Source organism: Macaca nemestrina, chromosome 10 (genome assembly GCF_043159975.1).
Source record: "Macaca nemestrina isolate mMacNem1 chromosome 10, mMacNem.hap1, whole genome shotgun sequence".
Classification (NCBI taxonomy): domain Eukaryota; kingdom Metazoa; phylum Chordata; class Mammalia; order Primates; family Cercopithecidae; genus Macaca; species Macaca nemestrina.
In genome coordinates, this window is record NC_092134.1 from 34,499,628 (window position 1) to 34,521,858 (window position 22,231).

Sequence of the window (22,231 nt, forward strand, 5' to 3'; positions counted from 1 at the left end):
GAGGTCAGGAGTTTGAGACCAGCCTGGCCAACATGACAAAATCCCGTCTCCACTAAAAATATAAAAACTAGTCAGGCATGGTGGTGGGCGCCTATAATCCCAGCTACTTGGGAGGCTGAGGCAGGAGAATCACTTGAATACGGGAAGTGGAGGTTGCAATGAGCCAAGATCACGCCACTGCACTCCAGCCTGTGCAACAGAGTGAGACTCTGTTTCAAAAATAAATAAATAAATAAATAAATAAATAAATAAATACAATCTTCATGGAAATAGCACTTATTTCAAAGGATTTTACACATGAGAGAAGAACCTATAACTTGTTCAAAGTCACAGAATTATTAGGTTTTAGAACTGAAGCTCAAACCCAGCTCTGTGGCTCCAAAGTCCATGCTCTTCACCACTATACTAAATTACAGTAAGTCAAGCACTTAGTACTGAATATTTAGGATAATTTGTCAAAATGTCTTACAGGCATCTATTTATATGGATTCTTTGAAAATACAATCATTTTCTCCTATGCTTACTTCTCTAGAACTTTTCAATAAGTAAGAATGCTTATTAAAAGTTCCAGCCCTTTTGAAAGTAGTTAAATCTTCCTGGAGTGAACGTATTCACCACCTGAAAAATAATGACATAGTTAGCGCACCGCTCCTGTTGGTTTCTCTCCTAACCTACTTACATCCATTCCAGGTAAAGCATTCCATTATCGACCTCCTGCTTGGCCTGCAGCTTAGCTTGCTGATAAACTTCTGAAGTTTCCGGCTCACAGAGACCCAGTTGTACAATATTAGGAAATGGCTGTCGTCCAAGAAGGTGTCCATTTAAAGATAAAAACTCCTGAAAATTCTCACTGACTGCACAATCCTATAAATAAACTGAAATCTCTTAGAAACACAATCAGAGCCAGGATCTGACATTTTTCTGTTTCTGTGATCTTGCCACTTTAAAAGCTTAAATGAAATATTCTTTATGTGAACTAAAATTGAACAGCCAACCATTAGGTACCAAATACATAGGAATCCTCTTCTGACTTTTAAACATAGGGTAAAAAATCTCATTAAAAACACATTTCTTTTTTTTTTTTTTTTTTTTTTTTGAGACGGAGTCTCGCTCTGCCGCCCAGGCTGGAGTGCAGTGGCCGGATCTCAGCTCACTGCAAGCTCCGCCTCCCGGGTTCACGCCATTCTCCTGCCTCAGCCTCCCGAGTAGCTGGGACTACAGGCGCCGCCACCTCGCCCGGCTAGTTTTTTGTATTTTTTAAAGTAGAGACGGGGTTTCACCGTGTCAGCCAGGATGGTCTCGATCTCCTGACCTCGTGATCCGCCCGTCTCGGCCTCCCAAAGTGCTGGGATTACAGGCTTGAGCCACCGCGCCCGGCCTTAAAAACACATTTCTTAATACATTCTTTTTTTAAAAAAAACCACTGAACATCTTATTTTCCCAGCTTTTAAACTTCAATCCTACCTACTTTCCCAGTAGGCTGGGAAGCAAATTAATTAGAATCACCAAAGATCAAAGGAGGGAAATTATCTTCACCCCTTCTATTCTCTTCACCCCTTCTATTCTGCTCATCCCCATCATTAAACCTAGAATTAAATGTCAAAAAAAATGATATTCCTTTAAGCACTAATTTTTCATATTAATATACATACCTTTTCATCTAGTATATGTCTGTATTCCACAAATTCATGAATCAGATGAGCAGGGCCTACAAGTTCTGTTTTTGCTTTAATCCAATCCAGGGAAAACATTAAAGCACAAAGTTCCTTTAAAAAAAAAGTAACATCAGCAGCACTGTTAGAGATCAAAACATTTTAGGTATAACATCATTATCCTCACACTACTAAGAGAAACAGTAAATATCTAGAATTTAAAGGATGCAAAGGAAGCAAGTGAGAAAGAATACATCTATAGTTCCAAAGAATCATAAAATGGGCCTCATACTTTAGCTCCAAATAAACCCCGGTTGGTTAAAAATTTAAATAGAAAATAGAAAACATTGTAAAATACTAGAAAATACAAATAAATATTTTTGTAAGCTTGTAGTAAAGGAAATCTTTGTAAACATGACCCCAAAGCAAAATACCAAACAATAAAAACTGCACTTAACTACATAAAAAAGTGTATTTAACTACATAAAAATTCAAATCTTCAATACAGTAGAAAGCAATATAAATTAAACTCAAGACCAAAGAAGTTTTTAAAAAATACTTATTTGTAACATATATGATAGATGAGGGCTTCAGTATTTATTTTTATAGAAAATTATTTTTATAGAAAATTCTAATAAAACAATAAGAAAAAGAAAAACATTGCAAGAGAAAAAATAGGTAAAGGAGGTAAAAGCAAAGGATGAGAGCCACAATTCACAAAATAAAAAGTATAGATGGCCAAAATCTCAGGTTGGTAATCAAAGTGAAACAAGAAACATTTACCATTTTTAAAGTATCAGATCTCTAAAGACGAAAGGAGTAGTAAGAATATTAGCTGGGGCTGGGCACAGTGGCTCAAACCTATAATCCTAGCACTTTGAGAAGCCGAAGAGGGTGGATCACTTGAGCCCAGGTGCTTAAGATCAGCCTGGGCAACACAGTGAAACCTCATCTCTTTGAAACATACAAAAATTAGCTGGGTGTGGTGGTGCATACCTGTGGTCCCAGCTACTCAGGAAGCTGAGGTGGAAGGATCACCTGAGCCCAGGAAGTGTAGGTTGTAGTGATTTCAGCTGAAATCATGGCAGTACACTCCAGCCTGGGCAACACAGTGAGATCCTGTCAAAGAAAGGCCAAGGGTGGGGAGGGGAGGGGAGGGAAGGGGAAGGGAGGGGCGGGGAGGGGAGGGGAGGGGAGGGGAGGGGAGGGGAGAGGAGAGGAGAGGAGAGGAGAGGAGAGGAGAGGAGAGGAGAGGAGAGGAGAGGAGAGGAGAGGAGAGGGGGTGAGGTGAGGTGAGGTGAGGTGATTAGCTGGGATCAGAGGAAATGAATACTTTCAACCACTGCTGGTAGGCATATAAAACGGAGTACCCTTCTGGAGAGCAGTCTGGCAATCTGTACTAAAATTTAAACTGCACATACTATTTGACCCAGAAATTCCACTTATAAAAAAGTATCCTAAGAAAATAACCATCAACCAATTGTCCATCAACCAATTGGCCATTCACAATGTAGCTATACAATGAAATAACATGCAGCTTTAAAAATCATGTCACTCTATATAAATGACAAGAAAAGTTGATGATTCAATGTAATTAAGTGGTAAAAAGCAATATATGAGACTTTCTATTATGATCCCATTTGGTTTTAAAGGACAAGTGTATTTATAGAAGCAGCAAAATGATCTAGAAAACTATACACAAGAGCATTAGCAATGGTTGTGATCTGTTTTCTTTTTTATAGTTTTTTTTCTAAGTTTTTTTTTTTTTTTTTTTTTTTTTTTTGAGACGGAGTCTTGCTCTGTCGCCCAAGCTGGAGTGCAGTGGCGCGATCCTGGCTCACTACAAGCTCCGCCTCCTGGGTTCACGCCATTCTCCTGCCCCAGCCTCCCGAGTAGCTGGGACTACAGGCGCCCGCCACTGCGCCCGGCTCTTTTTTCTAAGTTTTCCAATGAAAATCAACCATTACTTTTAAAGTCAGAAAAAAGGCTAAAGAGAACTGAATCTGCCACACTATCATATATATATCATATATATATCATACATATACATATATATATCATAAGCTTTAAAAAGGTACATTGGTTCAGTGATTCTACTTCTCAGAATTTGCCAAGGAAACAACATAGGTACAAAGATAAACAAGAATGCTCATTACAACATCATAAGGATAAAAAAAACTGAAAACCTAAATGTTCGATAATTAAAGTTTGGTTAAGTAAATTAGGGCACAGATATTTATTGGAATGCCATCATTCCAATATACATTATTAAATGTGAATATATTTTGCTAGATGAAAAAAACAAACTACAACAATTTACTATGTATTATAACCAAGAAATAACATACCTGAGCATAGAAAAATTACTGAAAGTACTTATGGTTTTCCAAATGTAAACATTTTGAGTAGCTACTTGGGAGTCATGACTTCAATCAAATACCATCTATGTGCTAACAATTCCCTATTTTCATGTTTCATCTATAATTCTCCCCAGAATTCCAGACTCACATATCTAACCACCTATTCAATATTTCCAGCCAGATGTCTTAATAGGTTTATCAGACTTAATATATCCAAAATGAGTTCTTAACCATCCCCATTCTCTGCAGGAAAAAGCTTGTTCTCCCACAGAACTCTATTTCAGTTCATGGACTCCATTCTTTCCATTGGAGTTGGAGTCATCTTTGATTCTTCTTTCTCTTTTAATGCGTATCAAACCCATCAGCAAATCATGATGATTCTACCCCTCTATCATCACTTTCTTTCCCCTTCCCTGCTCTCTCCTTCTTCTAAGCACTTAACTACCCACCGAAATACAATAAATTTGTTTAATGTCTGCCTCCTCCCAGAACATAAACTCAATGAGAGCAGAGACTTTGTGCCTGTGCTTTATCCTCTTAATGAAGAGCAATATACATAACAAGCACTCAATAAATATTTATTGAATCAATGAATATACTTTTCCACTATCCATTTCCTCTCAACGCTTACAAAATAAATCCATACTGCCCAAGAAGGAAAGCTACTAGTAAGAAGAGGATTAATTCTGAGGTGGTTCATTTACTAGTTACTAAGGTACCTTTTCTAATCACTACAGGTAAAAACAAAAATAATTGCACAGGCTACAATCCCATTTTTACTAATAAAAAAATGATACTAATAAAACAAAACATGTTTATGAACAGGACAGCAAAGCAAAATACCAAACAACAATGACAACAACAATGGGAAATTTAACTACATAAAAATTCAAATCTTCAGCTGGCTGCGGTGGCTCATGCCTGTAATCCTAACACTTTGGGAGGTTGAGGGGAGTGGATCACTTGAGCTCAGGTCGAGCTCAGGAGTTTGAGACCAGCCTGGGCAACATGGTGAAACCCCATGTCCACCAAAAATACAAAAATATTAGCCAGGCATGGTGGCGTGTGCCTGTACTCCCAGCTACATGGGGGCTGAGGTGGAAGGATCACTTGAGCCCAGGAGGTTAAAGTTGTAATGAGCTGAGATTGTGCCACTGCACTCCAGCCTGAGTGACAAAGTGAGACCCTGTCTCAAAAAAAAAAAAAATTCAAATGGAAAGCAATATAAACAAAATTCAAGACAAAAAAATAAACCAGAAAAAAGCACGTAATGGAAAAAGGAAAGTCAGGTAAAATAATTTTTAAATGGGTCATCTTACCTTGTGCATCTTGGCACTGGCCATGTGATAGGCCAGAAAGTTGTACCAATACATACAGTCTTCCTGATCTGGTGAAAGAGTATGCGGCTGGTGATATCTCTGAAACTGAGTGATTATCTTTTTATGTAGATCCTGCAACCCAAATGAAACATTTCAGAAGCCAGAAACAATTTTATAACCTAAGCATCACAGTAACTTCAGCTTCCAAAGCTATTAAGAATGCACAGAGAGGCCAGGCTTGGTGGCTCACACCTGTAATGCCAGCACTTTGGGAGACCAAGGTAGGAGGATCACCTGAGGCCAGGACTTCAAGACCAGCCTGGGCAACATAGGGAGATATCCCTATGTTTTATTTTTTACAAAAAGATAAAAAATAAAAAAACAGTCAGGTGTGGTGGCACGTGCCTGCGGACCCAGCTACTCGGGAATTAGCTACTCAGGATCATTTGAGCCCAGGAGTTTAAGGTTGAAGTGAGCCACTGCATGCCAGCCTGGGCAACACAGTGAGACCCTGTCTCAAAAAAAAAAAAAAAATATATATATATATATATACACACACACACACATACACACACACACTCACAGAGAGAGAGAGAGAGAGAAGCTCCCCACAAAATAATGACTTTACAGTGGAGAAACCTGGCAGATACCACTTTAACCAAATTATCAACATTAACATCACCCATAATAAAACATATCAACACCAACAGTCTGGGCATAGTGGCTCATACCTACAATCCCAGCACCTTGGGAGGCCAAGGCAGGTGGATCACTTGAGCCCAGGAGTTCAATACCAGCCTGAGCAACATGGCAAAACGCTATCTCTACAAAAATTTTTTTAAAAACCACCAAGTACTCTTAGCATATGATGCCACTGAGAAAGATACAACATCATTGGTATTCTTGCCAAATATGTGTAACTTCAATGTAGTCAGGAGAAAACATCAGACAAAACCAAATTTGGGTATACTGTACAAAATTACTAGCCAGTACTCTTCAAAAGTGACAAGGCCACGAAAGATAAAGACTGATAAATTTTCACAGATTTGAGGAGACTGAAAAAATGACAAGTAGGGAAACAAGACAATCACATGCAATACGGGATCCTAAATTGGCCTGGACCACAAAAAGAACATGTAGATTAACGAACAGTATTGTATCAATGTTAATTTTCTGGCTTTAACAACTGTACTATGGTTATATAAAATGTTAGTATTAGGGGAAGCTAGGTGAAGGACTTATGCATAGAAACTGTCTACTATTTTGTAACTTTTCAATAAATCTAAAATTATTTCAAAGGAAAAAGAAAAAAAAAGTAAACCAAGATTCAAGTACCTGAAGCTGGCTGCAATTCTTCTCTGTAAGAAAATCTACTTGAAGATCATGTAAATAATAACGAAACGACTTTCCATTCCGATCACAAAATAAAAGAGACTTATTTACAAACTCCTGCAGTATGTCTTCAACTTCTTCAGTTTCCATGTCCCAGAGAATACATAACACCTAGGAATCATTGTAAGTATTTAATATGCCACAAAATGACCAGGACTGTAGACAGGTATTATCACACACACACACACACACACACACACAGGTATTATCTCACACACACACACACACACAAAAACTGTATCTTAAAGCCCTAAGTAAGAATGTCTCATTTCTTAAGAAGAAACCCAACTACTCCTCAAGATAGAAAAGAGAAAGAGAAGTCAGATGCTTCTTCAGCTGCACTAGCACCACAAAAATAGGTTAACTCCTGAGTTCAACACAGAGCCCTTAATGGAGGCTAACAGCAGAGGGACTTCTACACCCAACACCCCACCACCTCAGTCCCCTGGGTCTTATTCTTCCAAGGTTCTCTGTAACAACATGCTCAGTACTATATCAAAGCTTACATGCAATAAATACCCAATGATAAGGATCATTGATCCCATTACCTTTGTAGGCACCTTAACGTCCTTCTGAAGGATGGAAAGATCTGTGTAATAATATTTGATGTCTTCTCTGAGCATTTCAACACTTATAGACATGGCTTCATCTAGAGCCTCATAATCATAAGACGAAGATTTCCTTATTCTCTTAAACTGCTTATTCTGAAGTTGTTTGAGGTAGTACTCCCAGCGATTGGGAAAATCACGTAAAAGTGCACCAATTAAAGATACTACAAGGGGAGAGCCTTTAAAAAAAAAAAAAAAAGGAAGTCACTGTGCTAATACCATCCTATTTTGTCACTACTAAGAATCAACTTACTTACGCTACTAAGAAACAATTTCTGCTGCACGTTATCAAAAGCCTTAAGTATTTATCACTCTTGACTTCACTTCTAGATATTTATTCCCAAAAAAATTAGAAATAAGATTTAATTTAATAAGTTCCTGATTATTAAGTCAAAATAACATAGATCAAATCTGGCTAAGATGTCGTTACAAAAAAAAAAAAATACATATACATATATATATATATATATATATATATATATATATATATATATGCCAGCCTGAGCAACATAATGAGACCTTGTCTCTACTAAAAATAAAAATTAGAAATATCAGCCAGGTGTGGTGGTACGTGCCTATAGTACCAGCTACTTAGGAGGCTGAGGTAGGAGGATTGCTTCAGTCCAGGAGGTTGAGGCTACAGTGAGCCATGATGGCACCACTGCATCCCAGCCTGGGAAACAGTGTGAGAGCCTGTCTTAAATAAAAAAAAAAAAAAAGAATGATTAAATTTAAGGATATTCATCACAGCATACTTAGAACGGTGAAAAAAATCTTAAATAATGTAAACAATGTCCAATAACAGAGAAGTGGTTGAATAAATTAAGATATATCAATATTATGCCACTGGTAAATTTTTTTCAAAAAAATATTTAACAACATGGGAAAATGCTCAAGATATATAAAAAGGGTAAGGTCAGCCAGGCGCAGTGGCTCACGCCTGTAATCCCAGCACTTCGGGAGGCCAAGGCGGGCAGATCACAAAGTCAGGAGATCAAGACTAGCCTGGCTAACGTGGTGAAACCTCGCCTCTACTAAAAATACAAAAAAATTAGCGGGGCATGGTGGTGGGCACCTGTAGTCCCAGCTACTCAGGAGGCTGAGGCAGGAGAATGGCGTGAACCCGGGAGGCGGAGCTTGCAGTGAGCCAAGATCACGCCACTGTGCTCCAGCCTGGACAATAGAGCGAGACTCCGTCTCAAAAGAAAAAAAAAAAAAGGGGTAAGGTCCAGCTGGGTGTGGTGACATGCGTCTTAGTTTTAGCACTTCAGGAGACTGAGGTGGGAGGATTGCTTGAGGGCAGAAGTTTGAGACCTGCCTGGGCAACATAGTGAGACCCTATCCCTACAAAAAAAATTAAAAATTACCCAGGTAGGTGGTGAGTATCTGCAGTCCCAGCTATTCAGGAGGCAGGGGCAGGAGGATTGCTTAAGATGAGACATTCAAGCCTGCAGTGAGCTGTGATCTTGTCACTGCACTCCAGCCTGGGTGACAGAGCAAGACCCTGGCTCTTCAAAAATAAGGGCAAGATCCAAAACTATGTATACATAATCTCAATTTTTAAAATCTTTGTTCTAAAAGACTGGAGGCAATACTCTCATGATGCTAATAATTATCAGATTATGGATAATTTCTATTTTTTCTTTATAGTTTCACACATTTTCAAAATGGACATGCATCACCCTTTGTAATAACTACAAATCAAGCATTTTTCCTAAGTGTAAGATTTCTTCAAAAATAAACAAAACTGGCCAGGTGTGGTAGCTCAGGCCTGTAATCCCAGCACTTTGGGTGGCCGAGGCAGGTGGATCACGAGGTCAGAAGTTCAAGACTACCCTGGCCACGATGGTGAAACCCCGTCTCTACTAAAACTACAAAAATTAGCTGGGTGCAGTGGCACACGCCTGTAATCCCAGCTATTAGGAGGCTGAGGCAGGAGGATCACTTGAACCTGGGCAGCAGAGGTTGCAGTGAGCAGAGATCACGCCACTGCACTGAAGTCTGGGCGACAGAGTGAGACTCAGTCTCAAAAAATAAATAAATAAACAAACAAAACTGTGTCTCTATTTGATGGCAAAATGAAAAATAAGGTGGCCAGGTATGGTAGCTCATGCCTATAATCCCAGCACTTTGGGAGGCCGAGGCGGGCAATCACCTGAGGTCAGGAGTTTGAGACCAGCCTGACCAACATGGCAAAACCTCGTCTCTACTGAAAATATAAAAATTAGCCGGGCATGGTGGCACATGCCTGTAGTTCTAGATACTCGAGAGGCTGAGGCAGAAGAACTGCTTGAACCTGGGAGGCAGAAGTTGCAGTGAGCCAAGATCACGCCACTGCACTCCAGCCTGGACGACAGAGTGAGATTCCGTCTCAAAAGAGAAAAAAAAAGAAAAAGAAGAAAAATAAGGTATTTCCAAGCATAGCAACAATGAAAGAAATAATTTTAAGAGTTGATAGATTTGACTGTATAAAATTTTAAGCTTCTATATGTCAAAAGAATACAACAAATAAAAAGTACACAAAAAACTGGGAAACAGGCTGGACATGGTGACTCATGCCTGTAGTCCCAGCGCTTTGGGAGGCTAAGGTAGGAGGATCATTTGAGGCAAGTAGTTCAAGACCAGCCTGGGCAACATAGCGAGATCCTATATATAAATTTTACATTAAAAAATTGTTTTACTGGGAAATAATACTTGTAAAAATATGACAAAGAGCTAATAGTTTCAATTTTTAGAGTATTTAGAAATAAGTTAAAAATGCTTATATCAAAAAAGAAAAGTGAGTCAAGGATAATTTCTTAAAGTCAAGGATAATTTCTTAAAACATATTCAATAAACAAGTAAAAAGTTTAACTTCACTAACGAAAAATGCAAATTAAGACACCAGTTTTAACTTACCAAATTAGAATACTATTTTTATAAAATCCCAAGCAAATACAAGTTTTAAATCTGATTCTCACTATATTTTTAACTCTGACAGCAGAGGTCACATCTGTGTCTCACTTCTCTCGCTAATGTGGTCTCTAACACACTGTGGGTAGATAGTAAATATTATTTTAATGAATAAATAAATACCATAATATCATGTATCCATTTAAGATATCAGAGAAGAACCTAAAATACTAAATCTCCCAGAAAAGTTCTTGGATGTTCATGTGCTAAGTTATCACATTCGTTAGCTTAATTTACAAAAGGGAAATTATATAACTCCCTATAACCTCCTCATAAACAAAATAAATAACCATACCTTTACATTCTTTTATAATACTATGAGCTTGTTCTGGCAAATCTGCTTTCTTCATATTAACAAAAAGGGATAAAATTTCAAGTCCTTTTTCTTTTCCTAAGGAACTCTCCACAGGGACTACATATTTAGGACCTGCAAACAAAAATCACAAGACAAAGTAAGTAATTTGGTATGCCACATATTTAAATGTAATTGAATTAAATATAAAGGTACTAAAAAGTTAATGAATAATCTTACCCATTACTGAATCTGTAACACTCTTGTCTCTGGTTGTAAGAAGAATCTGACACTGATTGTCAAAAGCTTTCAGCACCCAAGAGTCCCAAACATCATCCAAGATCAACAGAGACCTAATTAAAAAAAAAAAATTAATCACTAATGACACTTATTTTAAGCTTCCTTTTAAAAAGATAATCACACCAGTGTCTTTTAAAATCTACCAAATTAAAAATTTTTTTAAACAAATAGATAGCTAGGTTTAGGAAAATGAGTCTTCCTCTTTGCTACACTCTTTTCTCAATATGCTGATTCAAATACGGAAAAAAAAAATTAGAGACTTCTTTCTCCTCAAACCCTAAATCAGAACATATTAAAATTACAGATCCTACCATAAAAGGTTCAGCCACCACTTACTGAGTGCCTTAAAAAAAAAAAGGGGGACCATTACTATCCAAGTAATGTGATTTTCCAACTCAGTCTTTAAGCAACAAAACCAAACTAGAACTGAGCTCAGGTTAGCATTAGAATGCATCATACAGTAACGATGATATGTAACCATTTTTTACCTATAAAACTAGCAATTTCAAATGTTGCAACCTAAAAGAACATTACCTTTCATACAAGTGGTTTTTTTTTTAAACAATGTGTTTATTCATAGTAACTAAGAACCTCTATATCAATTCCCAATTGGTCTCTCTAAAAACTTTTCTAAACTCACTAGAACAGATGAAGGGAAAAAATATAACTAAAACCTGATAGCATAATTATACACTAGCATTTTTGTCTAAATGACACACTGTGGCTGCACGTTACAAAAAAATACTCTAGGCACATATATAGGTTGAAAAATTACAAAAGCATAAACCAAATGAGACTGAGAGATTAAAAAAATATGCCTGGTTTTATAAGCTAGTCTGACACATCTGAAGGTGGCTACATTATTTTACTCAACAGAAGTCACTTTTATTTTTGCAAAAAAGGGAAAGCAGAACTAGGGTAAAGTTACCGAGCAATTAAAGAGGGAAGGGTTAGTGATCTCAATCCCTATTTCCTCTATATAAATCAATATCAAGAGAACGAGGGGCTAGGCGTGGTGGCTCACGCCTGCAATCCCAGCACTTTGGGAGGCCGAGGTGGGCGGATCACGAGGTCAGGAGATCGAGACCATCCTGGCTAACATGGTGAAACCCCATCTCTACTAAAAATACAAAAAATTAGCCAGGCGTGGTGGCAGGTACCTGTAGTCCCAGCTATTCAGGAGGCTGAGGCAGGAGAATCACTTGAACCCAGGAGGCGGAGCTTGCAGTTAGCAGAGATTGCACCAAGATAATATAACAAGTATGCATCAGAATCACCTAGTAGGCTTTTCCCAAAAATACTCTTCTCACCCTATATTCTGATATTAATACCCTTACCAATTTGAGAATCACTGCCATACTCAGCAACTGCTACAGACTGCATCCTTGGGTGCATTATGGCATTTTTAAAAAGTGCAGAGCCACTACCTCTCACTCAATATACTATAACATTCCCAAAGAATGCTTTATTTATCTTTATACTTGCAGCACTTGGCCCAGAACCTGGCACAACACTCAATGTTGGTTAAATGAACAAATGAAAGAGAGGCTGTTAGATGACAGAAATCAAATTGTTGACTGAATCCAAGGTTATACTCTTAAGACTAGCAGCAGCTAAACTGCTGTCTCCCTTTTGGCTAATGAAAACGGTGAAACACTTGGTAACAGTGCCTGGCACATAATTATAATGGTAAGTATTTGCTGAATTAATTAACTGTTGAACAAACAAAACAAACTCACTCCTGAAGTGTATCGAAGTAGAAGAGTCACATGTATATTTCTAGAAACTAAGACAAAAGAAGAGCTCCATTAAAAATCCTTCCTGACTTTTTTTTAAATTGAAATAGGGTCTTCCTCTGCCATCCAAGCTGGAATACAGTGGCACAATCTAGGTTCACTGCAGCCTTGATCTCCCAGGCTCAAGTGATCCTCCCACCTTAGTCTCCTGAGTAGCTGGGACCACTACTGAATGATGTACCACCACATCAGACTAATTTTTCTATTTTTTAGAAAGACAGGGTTTTGTCATGTTGCCCACGCTGGTCTTGAACTCCTGGGCTCAAGCAAACTATCCATCATGGCCTCTCAAAGTGCTGTGACTACAGGCACAAGCCACTGTGCCTGGCCCTTTCCTGACATTTATCAGTTGCCTGCATTTATTCTCTCTTGTTCTATGTTAACCCATTAGAAATAATGGATTCAAAGTAAGAAGTTTGCACTTTCTAGCAAAGACCACTCACAAACTCACCTACTTAAGACATTCCCTGAGAGCCTACAATCGTACATATGAGACAATGTGATAGATAGGAAGCAAAGAAAAAAAGCAACTTTAGGCCAAATGGCAGCCCCTTTTTTTTTTTTATCTTTTTAAATACAAGAAAGAAAAGCAAGAAAGCAATGGTTCTTTCTCTTTTCTTTTTCTTTCTTTCTTTCTTTCTTTCTTTTTTTTTTTTTTTGACAGTTTCACTCTTATTGCCCAGGCTAGAGTGCAATGGCACGATCTCGGCTCACTGCAACCTCCGCCTCCCGAGTTCAAGCGATTCTCCTGCCTCAGCCTCCCGAGCAGCTGGAATTACAGGCACGCGCCACCAATACCTGCCTAATTTTGTATGTTTAGTAGAGATGGGGTTTCACCATGTTAATCAGGCTGGTCTTGAACTCCTGACCTCAGGTGATCCAAACGCCTTGGCCTCCCAAAGTGCGGGGATTACAGGCGTGAGCCACCACGCCCGACTGCGATGGTTCTCTCTTATCCTCCTTTTAGGACAGCAGGAAAAAGGCATGATGTTCTCAAGAAGTCAGTAGTTGCATCTTATTGGGACTTCACACACCAACTAAATTTGACTATCAGTACCTTGGGTGTTTGCGAAGCATCAGAATGCGAAGACGGTCTTTAGCCTCTTCAATGTTAAGTGGAAGCCTCTGGGAAAGACTCTCATCTTGATCCAATCGTGTGCAAAGATTCTGCAGTTTCATCAGAAGTCCAGATTTGTCTTGTTTCCCAACTGAAACCCAATGCACTCCCCCTGGGAAACAATCTAGTGAGGGAAAGAATAATGAACTTAAGGCCTTTCAACAGGAGTCCTCCTTTAAATGGTTTTACTGTTAAGCATCAGATTTACTCCAATTTTCAGTCCCATCATATCTTTGACCTCTCTTGATTTAGAGTATAAATTTTACATGCAAGATATTGGTAGGCTTTATATCCTGAATCTAAGACAAGTTGAAGATGTGAAAAAACTGAAGTTTGGAGTAAATCTGTGGCTTATCAGGAAAATCTTACCAAGTAAAGTTTTATTATCTTTGTCCTGTGTTGTCAATGATTGCTGCACAGCAGTTTCTAAACCTTGTACTCCTGACTTTTTGGGATGGCAATTCTTTGTTGTAAGGGACTGTCCTATGCATTATAGGATGTTTAACAGCCTCTTTGGCCTCTATCCACTAGATGCCAATAGGATTCCCCTTCACCAGTACTGACAAACAAAAATGTCTCCAAACATTGTCAAATGTCACCTGGGGGGGTGCAAAATCACCCCTCATTGAGAACTACTGATGTCCTGGAACATATAACTCACCCATTATGGTTTTCTTATACAGATTTAAAATAGGAAATTAGATTCAAGTCTGGCTCTACTGCTTACTAGCTAAGCAATCTTTAGCAAATCATTTAACCTCAGTCTCATTTGTTATACTGAAATAAGGTTGTCTAGCCGACCTATTTCAGAGTTGCTGTGAAAAATTAATGATATAAAATATGTGAATTTGCTATGTTAAGCATAAAGGATTAAAACAAGATGTTAGTGTTATGGATCTGAGAGCAACTTACCAATATTAAGCTTCGAACTAGTAAGCACTAGGAATGGCCATGATTATTATTACTGTTATCATCATCATTGTTAATTGAGCCATAAAACATCTTGAAATACATATTTTTATTTATGTATTATCAGGAGCCAAAATCTTAAGTCTTCATAGACTATACTTAATCACCTCCACATAAATATACATATATAAAAAAGAGGGGTCCCCATGTGTAAAACACGGTAAACAGTAGCATTAGATCATTCCAGTAGCATCAATCATAAAGATTTATGTGATCTTAAACATAAACATACCAAAAAAAGCAAAAAACAGACTCAAAAATAAATGAGTTAAATTACACCAAAGGGCAATTTATTTACTGGTATTCACAAATAATTAAATACAAATATAAATCACTATTTTAAAAACGTAATCACCCAAAAGAGATACTTGCCTATATGCACAAATATCTATTTACATCAGATATTTATTGGGCACTACTCTAAGAGTTCTATGTATGTTCATTCATTTAATACTATAGCACACTATCAAGCAGACACTATTACCTTCATTTTGAAAATGAGGAAACTGAAGAATAGAAAAGCTGAGTAATTTGCCCAAAGTTACACAGCTAATAAAGCAAAGCTGAGATTCAATCTTAAAGCATCAATGTTCAACTTCTACACCATTCTGCATCAACAAGAATATTCACTGCAGCATTGTTTGCAACAGGAAAAAGCTGGAAACAACCCACAATGTCCACCTTAACCTACTATCCCATTGCAGGCTTCCAAAGTCTCAGACAGGCCCAACTGAACCTTGTATGTAAATGAAGTTTGCAGTACTGAATAGGACTTGACATTTTAATTATGGAAATGAGACTTTTTATAACTTGAAGTGACGTGGAGTCTTTGAACCTGCACAAGGTCAAGGAAAGGATCAGTCCCAGAAAAGAGGAAGTAAGCAAAGGTCTGGATGAAGCCATGAAGAGCAAATACCTACTCCATTTCCCAGCATAGAAAAAAAAAACCGGTTTTCGCTCCAGATAAGGAGAGGACTAAAGAGCCAAGAGTATGTGCTAAGAAGCAACTGAATGATGGGCAATAAAATGATGGACAATGATGGCTCAAGTCTAGGAGAGGACTGATAGTATGAATAGAGAGGATATTCTGGAATCAATGGATGAGAAGTCTTGGTAAGTCTATAGCAATAAACTTGAAGAATAAAATAGGTGGAGGCGGGTAAAGAGTAGAAGAGAATGCTCAACATCAAGATTTCAAAAGTGCTGTAGTTCTAGTAATGACAAGGATCAGGGTCCAGCCTGTAATCAGGGAAGAGTTAAGAAATGGCCACAGGAGGCCGGGTGCAGTGGTTCATGCCTGTAATCCCAGCACTTTGGGAGGCTGAGACAGGAGGATCACGAGGTCAGGAGATCCAGACCATCCTGGCTAACATGGTGAAACCCCGTCTCTACTAAAAATACAAAAAATCAGCGGGTCGTGGTGGCAGGCACCTGTAGTCCCAGCTACTCAGGAGGCTGAGGCAAGAGAATGGTGTAAACCCGGGAGGCAGAGCTTGCAGTGAGCAGAGATCGCCCCACTGCACTCCAGCCTGGGCAACAGAGCGAGACTCCGTCTCACAAATTAAAAAAAAAAAAAAAAAAGTCACAGGAGACAAAGTGGTTAAGGAAAGAAGAGGCTAAGGTTTTGGATGACTCATCCACATAGGTATCAAAATCACTAAGAGTGCTAACAGACAAAGGGCATAAGACGAAGGTTAAAAGCTACGAACTCCAATCGTCAATGAATTAAATGGTGATTACATCAACAGGAAAGGTTAGAGACATGAACCTCAAAGCATTCAGCTGGAGAAGGGAGTATTAATGGTCTGGATGAGGCAACAGAGAGCAAGAACAATGCCCACCCATTTCCTGGTGCTAAAGTATGTGGGATATAAAGGAAAAAACTTGCCATGTCACTTAAGAAGGTTACGGAGAAGGCAGTATCCTCAGGAAACTGGCCAGTTTCAGATAAGGCAAGAAGGTGAATATTCTAAGAAGCTGATGATACAAGAGAGTTTCCTGCTCACAGAGGAGGAGGTTCTACAGGGTATGGCAGAAACACATAGGAATGAGAGAAGAAGACCTAGATCAGAATTTGTCAATGTACTGAATAATGACTGCATGAAAGTCTAAAATATAACAAACAACTGGAGACAAAGAACTGTACAGTAACTGAGGTAGAGACGGGGCTGTGAAGCCTGGTTTGATTATCAGTGCTAATGTCTTAGAAGAAGGTAGACAAGCCCTATTGCTTACTCCTAAAGATTCTGAGGTCCCCTCAGGCCTTCTTCAGTGTAAGTTTATAGTTATGACCTTCAGTGTAAGTTTACAGTTATGAAACAGCAAGCCCTCGAGACTTCACTTAAAGCTGTGCTCCATATGTATATATATTCATAAATGCAGAGAATAAAGTTCGGAAAAATTTACTCCAAATTGTTAACCAAGACTATCTCTAGGGTAAGATTTAGAATTTAGAGCCAGGAATGGTGGCTCCCAGCACTTTGGGAAGCCAAGGCAGACAGATTGCTTGAGCCCGGGATTTCGAGACCAGCCTGAGCAACACGGTAAAACCACGTTTCTAAAAAAATACAAACATTAGCCAGGCAAGGTGCTATGCACCTGTGGCCCAGTTACTCAGGAGGCTGAGGTGGGAGGATGACCTGAGCCTGGGAAGTTGAGGCTGCAGTGAGCCAGGATCATGCCACTGCACTCCAGCCTGGGTGACAAAGTGAGAGTCTGTCTCAAAAATAAAAACAAAAAAAAGATTAAGAATTTAGGAGAAAGCAAAAAGGAACAAGTAAGGAGAACTTTTACTTCTTTTTAAATGAAAATACTACTTTTAAAATATAGAGATGTAAACTATCTGTTGCTTTAAGTTTCCTTTTTTCACAATTTGTGCTGTCTACCTAAAATTTGTAAAAATCGGCCAGGCACAGCGGCTCAAGCCTGTAATCCCAGCACTTTGGGAGGCTGAGGCGAGGGGATCACTTGGGTCAGGTGTTCGAAACCAACCTGGCCAACAAGGTGAAACCCCATCTATACTAAAAACACAAAAATTAGCCAGGTGTGGTGGTGCACATCTGTAGTCCCAGCTACCTGGGAGGCTGAGGCAGGGGGATTGCTCGAATCTGGGTGCAGAGGTTGCAGTGAGCCAAGATCATTGCACCCCAGCCTAGGCGTCACAGTTTCTGTCTCAAAATTAAATTAAATTAAATTTGTAAAGATCATCCCAAGATTAAAGGTAAAGAAAGCATCCTGATGTAACTACCTAGTAAATTCTTTCACATTTTAATTTACGTACCTATTACCTAGGGTCAAAGGCCTTTTTTCCCTAAATTTATAACTAAAAATGTAGGGCATTTAAATACACGCAAGAAAAGAGAAAACACTATCAGCTTTAAAAAGGCAAACAGACCAAATGACTACCTGATATGCAAATCTCTAACATCACAATATAACATTTGGTTAAAAACTGAACCATTAATTCCACATTTCAGAAAGAATCTAAACATCTTGACTATGGGCACAAGAGGGAGCAATTTAGCCTCGCATGAGGCTGTATTTACAATTCATTCAGAGAAACTAATTCAGAGAAAAGTTGCCTTTATTCAGGGAAAACTCCATAATACTTTCACAGGAGGCTTATCCTGGTAGCAATTCATAATCTAATAACACAAAGAAATCTTGGAAAGGACAGAAACATATAGGAACACAGTCTATGAAGAAAGCATCCATTATTAAAAACCAACATACGAATACAGTAACGTAAAATGTCATTACTGTATTTAAAGATACGTCTGCTCTTCACTATCTCCCTACAAATAAGTTGAAATTTCAAAAGACAACTGGGTTACTCAAAACTGTATAGGCACAAATAGTTAAAAACTATATATATATAGAGAGAGAGAGAGAGAGAGAGAGAGAGAGTTTGGTTTTTTTTTTTTTTTTTTTTTGAGATGGCATCTCACTGTCACCCAGGCTGGAGGGCAGTGGTGCAATCGTGGCTCACTGCAACCTCTACCTCCTAGGTTCAAGCGATTATCATGCCTCAGCCTCCCAAGTAGCTGGGATTATGGGCAGGTGCCACCACGCCCAGCAAATTTTTGTATTTTTAGTAGAGACGGGGTTTCACCATGTTGGCCAGGCTCGTCTCGAACTCCTGACTTCAAATGATCTGTCTGCCTCAGCCTCCCAAAGTGTTGGGATTACAGGCATGAGCTACTACACTCAGCTGAAAGTTAAAAACTTAATATTCTTTAATTTATCCCAATCACCACCCAAAGACAACATTTCCATAGGAACTACAATTTTAATCAAATTTAGAACTCTTACATTATCTGTAATTTTAAAAGAAAATGTTTTGTAATACAATTAAATGTCAAAAATCCAATGTTCCTGTATTTGAGAATGGAAGTGAACTCCAGAGATTAAAATTTATCTTTGGGAAAGCACCTACTCTTGCACTAGTGAACATACAAAGGCAGACTCCAGAGAATAAAGAGCTAAATATGAGAATAAAGAGCAAAATATGAATAATAAGACTGTAATAGGACTACTTGAACAAAACTCAGGAAATACAAATTAGAAGACAAAAAAAAAATTTGATTAGTTTGACTACATCGAAGTTCTCTTCTACTGAGAACACCCAAGAAAAAAATTAATCACATGGCAAATTAAAACGAGGTATTTAAAAGTCTAAAACCAGCTGAGCACAGTGGCTCACGCCTGTAATCTCAGCACTTTGGGAGGCCGAGGCAGGGGGATCACCTCAAGTCGGGAGTTCAAGATCAGCCTGACCAACATGGAGAAACCCTGTCTCTACCAAAAATACAAAATTAGCCAGGCGTGGTGATGGGTGCCTGTAATCCCAGCTACTCAGGAGGCTGAGGCACGACAATCGCTTGAACCTGGGAGGCAGAGATTGTGGTGAGCTGAGATCGCGCTATGGCACTCCAACCTAGGCAACAGGAGCGAAACTCGGTCTCAAAAAAAAATAAAATAAAGTCTAAAACCAACAAAGTCTAATTTCTAGAATATATAAGAAACTTCTAAAAAGCAAAAAAAAAAAAAAAAAAGGAAATCCCAATGGAAAATAGACAATATAAACAAAATCCATAAAAAAAGAAACTCAAAAGGCTAACAACAAGCTTATGAAGAAATGTTCAAACCTGAGTTACCAGAGAAATGCAAAGTAAAAGATACAACTTTATAGAAGTTTGCCTGGCAAAAATTACAAAGCTGGATCATACCAAGTGTCACTGCAGAAGTGAGGTTATAGGAGTCCCCATACTCGTCTGGGGGAAAAGTACAGACTGGAGGAGAATCAAATTTGGTATTTATATATCCTATCATTTAGTAATTTTGGCTGGGCATGGTAGCTCACACCTGTAACCCCAGCACTTCGGGAGGCCAAGGCGGGAGCATGACTTGAGCCCAGGAGTTTGAGACCAGCCTGGACAAGATAGCAAGACCCTGTCTCTACAAAAAATTTTTTAAAACACGCCAAGCACAGTGGCTTACACCTGTCATTCCAGCACTTTGGGAGGCCAAGGCAGGTGAATCTCTTGAGCTCAGGAGTTTGAGACCAGCCTGGGTAACATGACAAAACCCCATCTCTACAAAAAATACAAAAACTAGCTGGGTGTGTCAGCATGCACCTGTGGTCCCAGTTACTCAGGAGGCTGAGGTGGGAGGATCACTTGAACCCAGAAGGCAGAGGTTGCAGGGAGCCAAGATCATGCCACTGCACTCCAGCCTGGGTGACAAAGCAAGACCCTGTCTCATAAATAAATAAACAATTGGCCAGGCATGGTGGCATGTGCCTGTAGACCCAGCTACTCAGGAGGCTAAGGTGGGAGGATCACTTGAGCCTAAGAGTTTGAGGCTGCAGTGAGCTATGATATGGCCACTGCACTCAGGCTGGGCAACAGGGTGACACTCTGTCTCTTTAAAAAAAATAAAAATAAATTAAAAATTACTAATTTTGCTCCTAGCTACAAATACCCAAGAAATTCTTACTCACATAAAAGTTCAACCCAGCTTTGCTGGAGCAGCAGAGAGTTGGATACAATCTACATGTCCATTTACTTAGGGCAATGGACAGTAAAATGGGTTGGTGGCAATCAGGTGTAACAAATAACATGTATACATAGCAAGAAGGATAAATCTTAAAAACATTGTGTCACGGGAGATAAAAAACAGAATAATTAATACCATAACATCTATGCAAATTTAAAACACCTGCATATAAACAACATACATATTTTACAAGAGCACATACTTTACACAGACATTTACAAAGAACATACATTAAATACATTAGGATTGTCCATGGAGAGGGGAAAGGAAATAAGGAAATTTTGAAATGGAAATAAACAAATAAATACAGTGAGAAGCTCAACCTAGTACAGATCTACTATAATAAGCCGTGAACTAAGGAATATGAATAACTCAATCCTCTGAACTTGAGATCCCACAAAAGCACATGAGGAATAAGAATTAAGCTCACATGTACTTGACAGCTGCCGGTATCTCTAGGATTTTCTCAAAGTGGTTAAAACCTGTTTCAAGATAACAATTTATAGAGTATGACTCCTGAGTATTTAATTCCATAAACTGTTGGCCAATTTTAATCCCTAGAATTGAAAATTCATCACAATAACGTAGAGCAATTTAAATGGGGAGAGGCAGTGTTCTTTTAAACCTATAAATTGGAATATTATAAATATACAAAAAAGTTCATCATAATATTGAAAGGAAAACTCATCTCTTCACATTAAAGGAACTTAAGCCAAATTTATCCTGAAATATCCTTAGCGATCAACTTTGCAGTATTGGTTTAAACCGGGCGCGGTGGCTCACGCCTGTAATCCCAGCACTTTGGGAGGCCGAGGCGGGCGGATCACAAGGTCAGGAGATCGAGACCACGGTGAAACTCCGTCTCTACTAAAAATACAAAAAATTAGCCGGGCGCGGTTGTGGGCGCCTGTAGTCCCAGCTACTCGGGAGGCTGAGGCAGGAGAATGGCGTGAACCCGAGAGGCGGAGCTTGCAGTGAGCCGAGATCGCGCCACTGCACTCCAGCCTGGGCGACAGAGCGAGACTCCGTCTCAAAAAAAAAAAAAAAAAAAAAAAAAAAATCCTTGGGTCTGAGACTTGAGAGGAGCTAAGTCTCAAGAAACTTCTCTGTAATGACAGAGGGGAAAAACCAAGGGTTAGGAATTGGGCATACTTCTGACAAGAGTATAGTCAATATCACTTACAAAGGCTATGAAATTAAACTGAGGCCATATGTACACATAGATGTACCCCAGCCTCCATATTTTTAAGTCTCTTAGAGGCTTACTACTTATTCCAATCATTCTGTCTAAACTGTCTTAACCGTAGATCATGTTATACATACTGGAAAAAAAAAAAAAATTTTTTTTTTTGAGACGGAGTCTTGCTCTTGTTGCCCAGGCTGGAGTGCAGTGGTGCGACCTCAGCTGACTGCAACC

At 38.9% G+C, this 22,231-nt stretch overlaps 1 protein-coding gene across 3 annotated transcripts in view; it reads right to left on the minus strand.

Annotated features, from left to right (window-relative positions):
* LOC105463369 (apoptotic peptidase activating factor 1) overlaps window positions 1–22,231 on the minus strand; it is a 90,612-nt gene that overhangs the window by 62,626 nt on the left and 5,755 nt on the right. For 2 of the 3 annotated variants that reach the window (XR_011609474.1, XM_011710429.3), the window contains exons 5-12: window positions 13,729–13,912; window positions 10,816–10,928; window positions 10,579–10,710; window positions 7,272–7,510; window positions 6,667–6,834; window positions 5,332–5,463; window positions 1,653–1,766; window positions 680–864 (exon numbers count right to left, since the gene is read on the minus strand). Coding sequence is in view for 2 of the 3 variants with exons in the window: in XM_011710429.3 (XP_011708731.2) it covers window positions 680–864; window positions 1,653–1,766; window positions 5,332–5,463; window positions 6,667–6,834; window positions 7,272–7,510; window positions 10,579–10,710; window positions 10,816–10,928; window positions 13,729–13,912 (1,267 nt within the window). In the remaining variant the exon portion in view is untranslated. The remainder of the gene's footprint in view (window positions 1–679; window positions 865–1,652; window positions 1,767–5,331; window positions 5,464–6,666; window positions 6,835–7,271; window positions 7,511–10,578; window positions 10,711–10,815; window positions 10,929–13,728; window positions 13,913–22,231) is intronic. The other variant, XM_071072442.1, reaches the window with a different exon arrangement.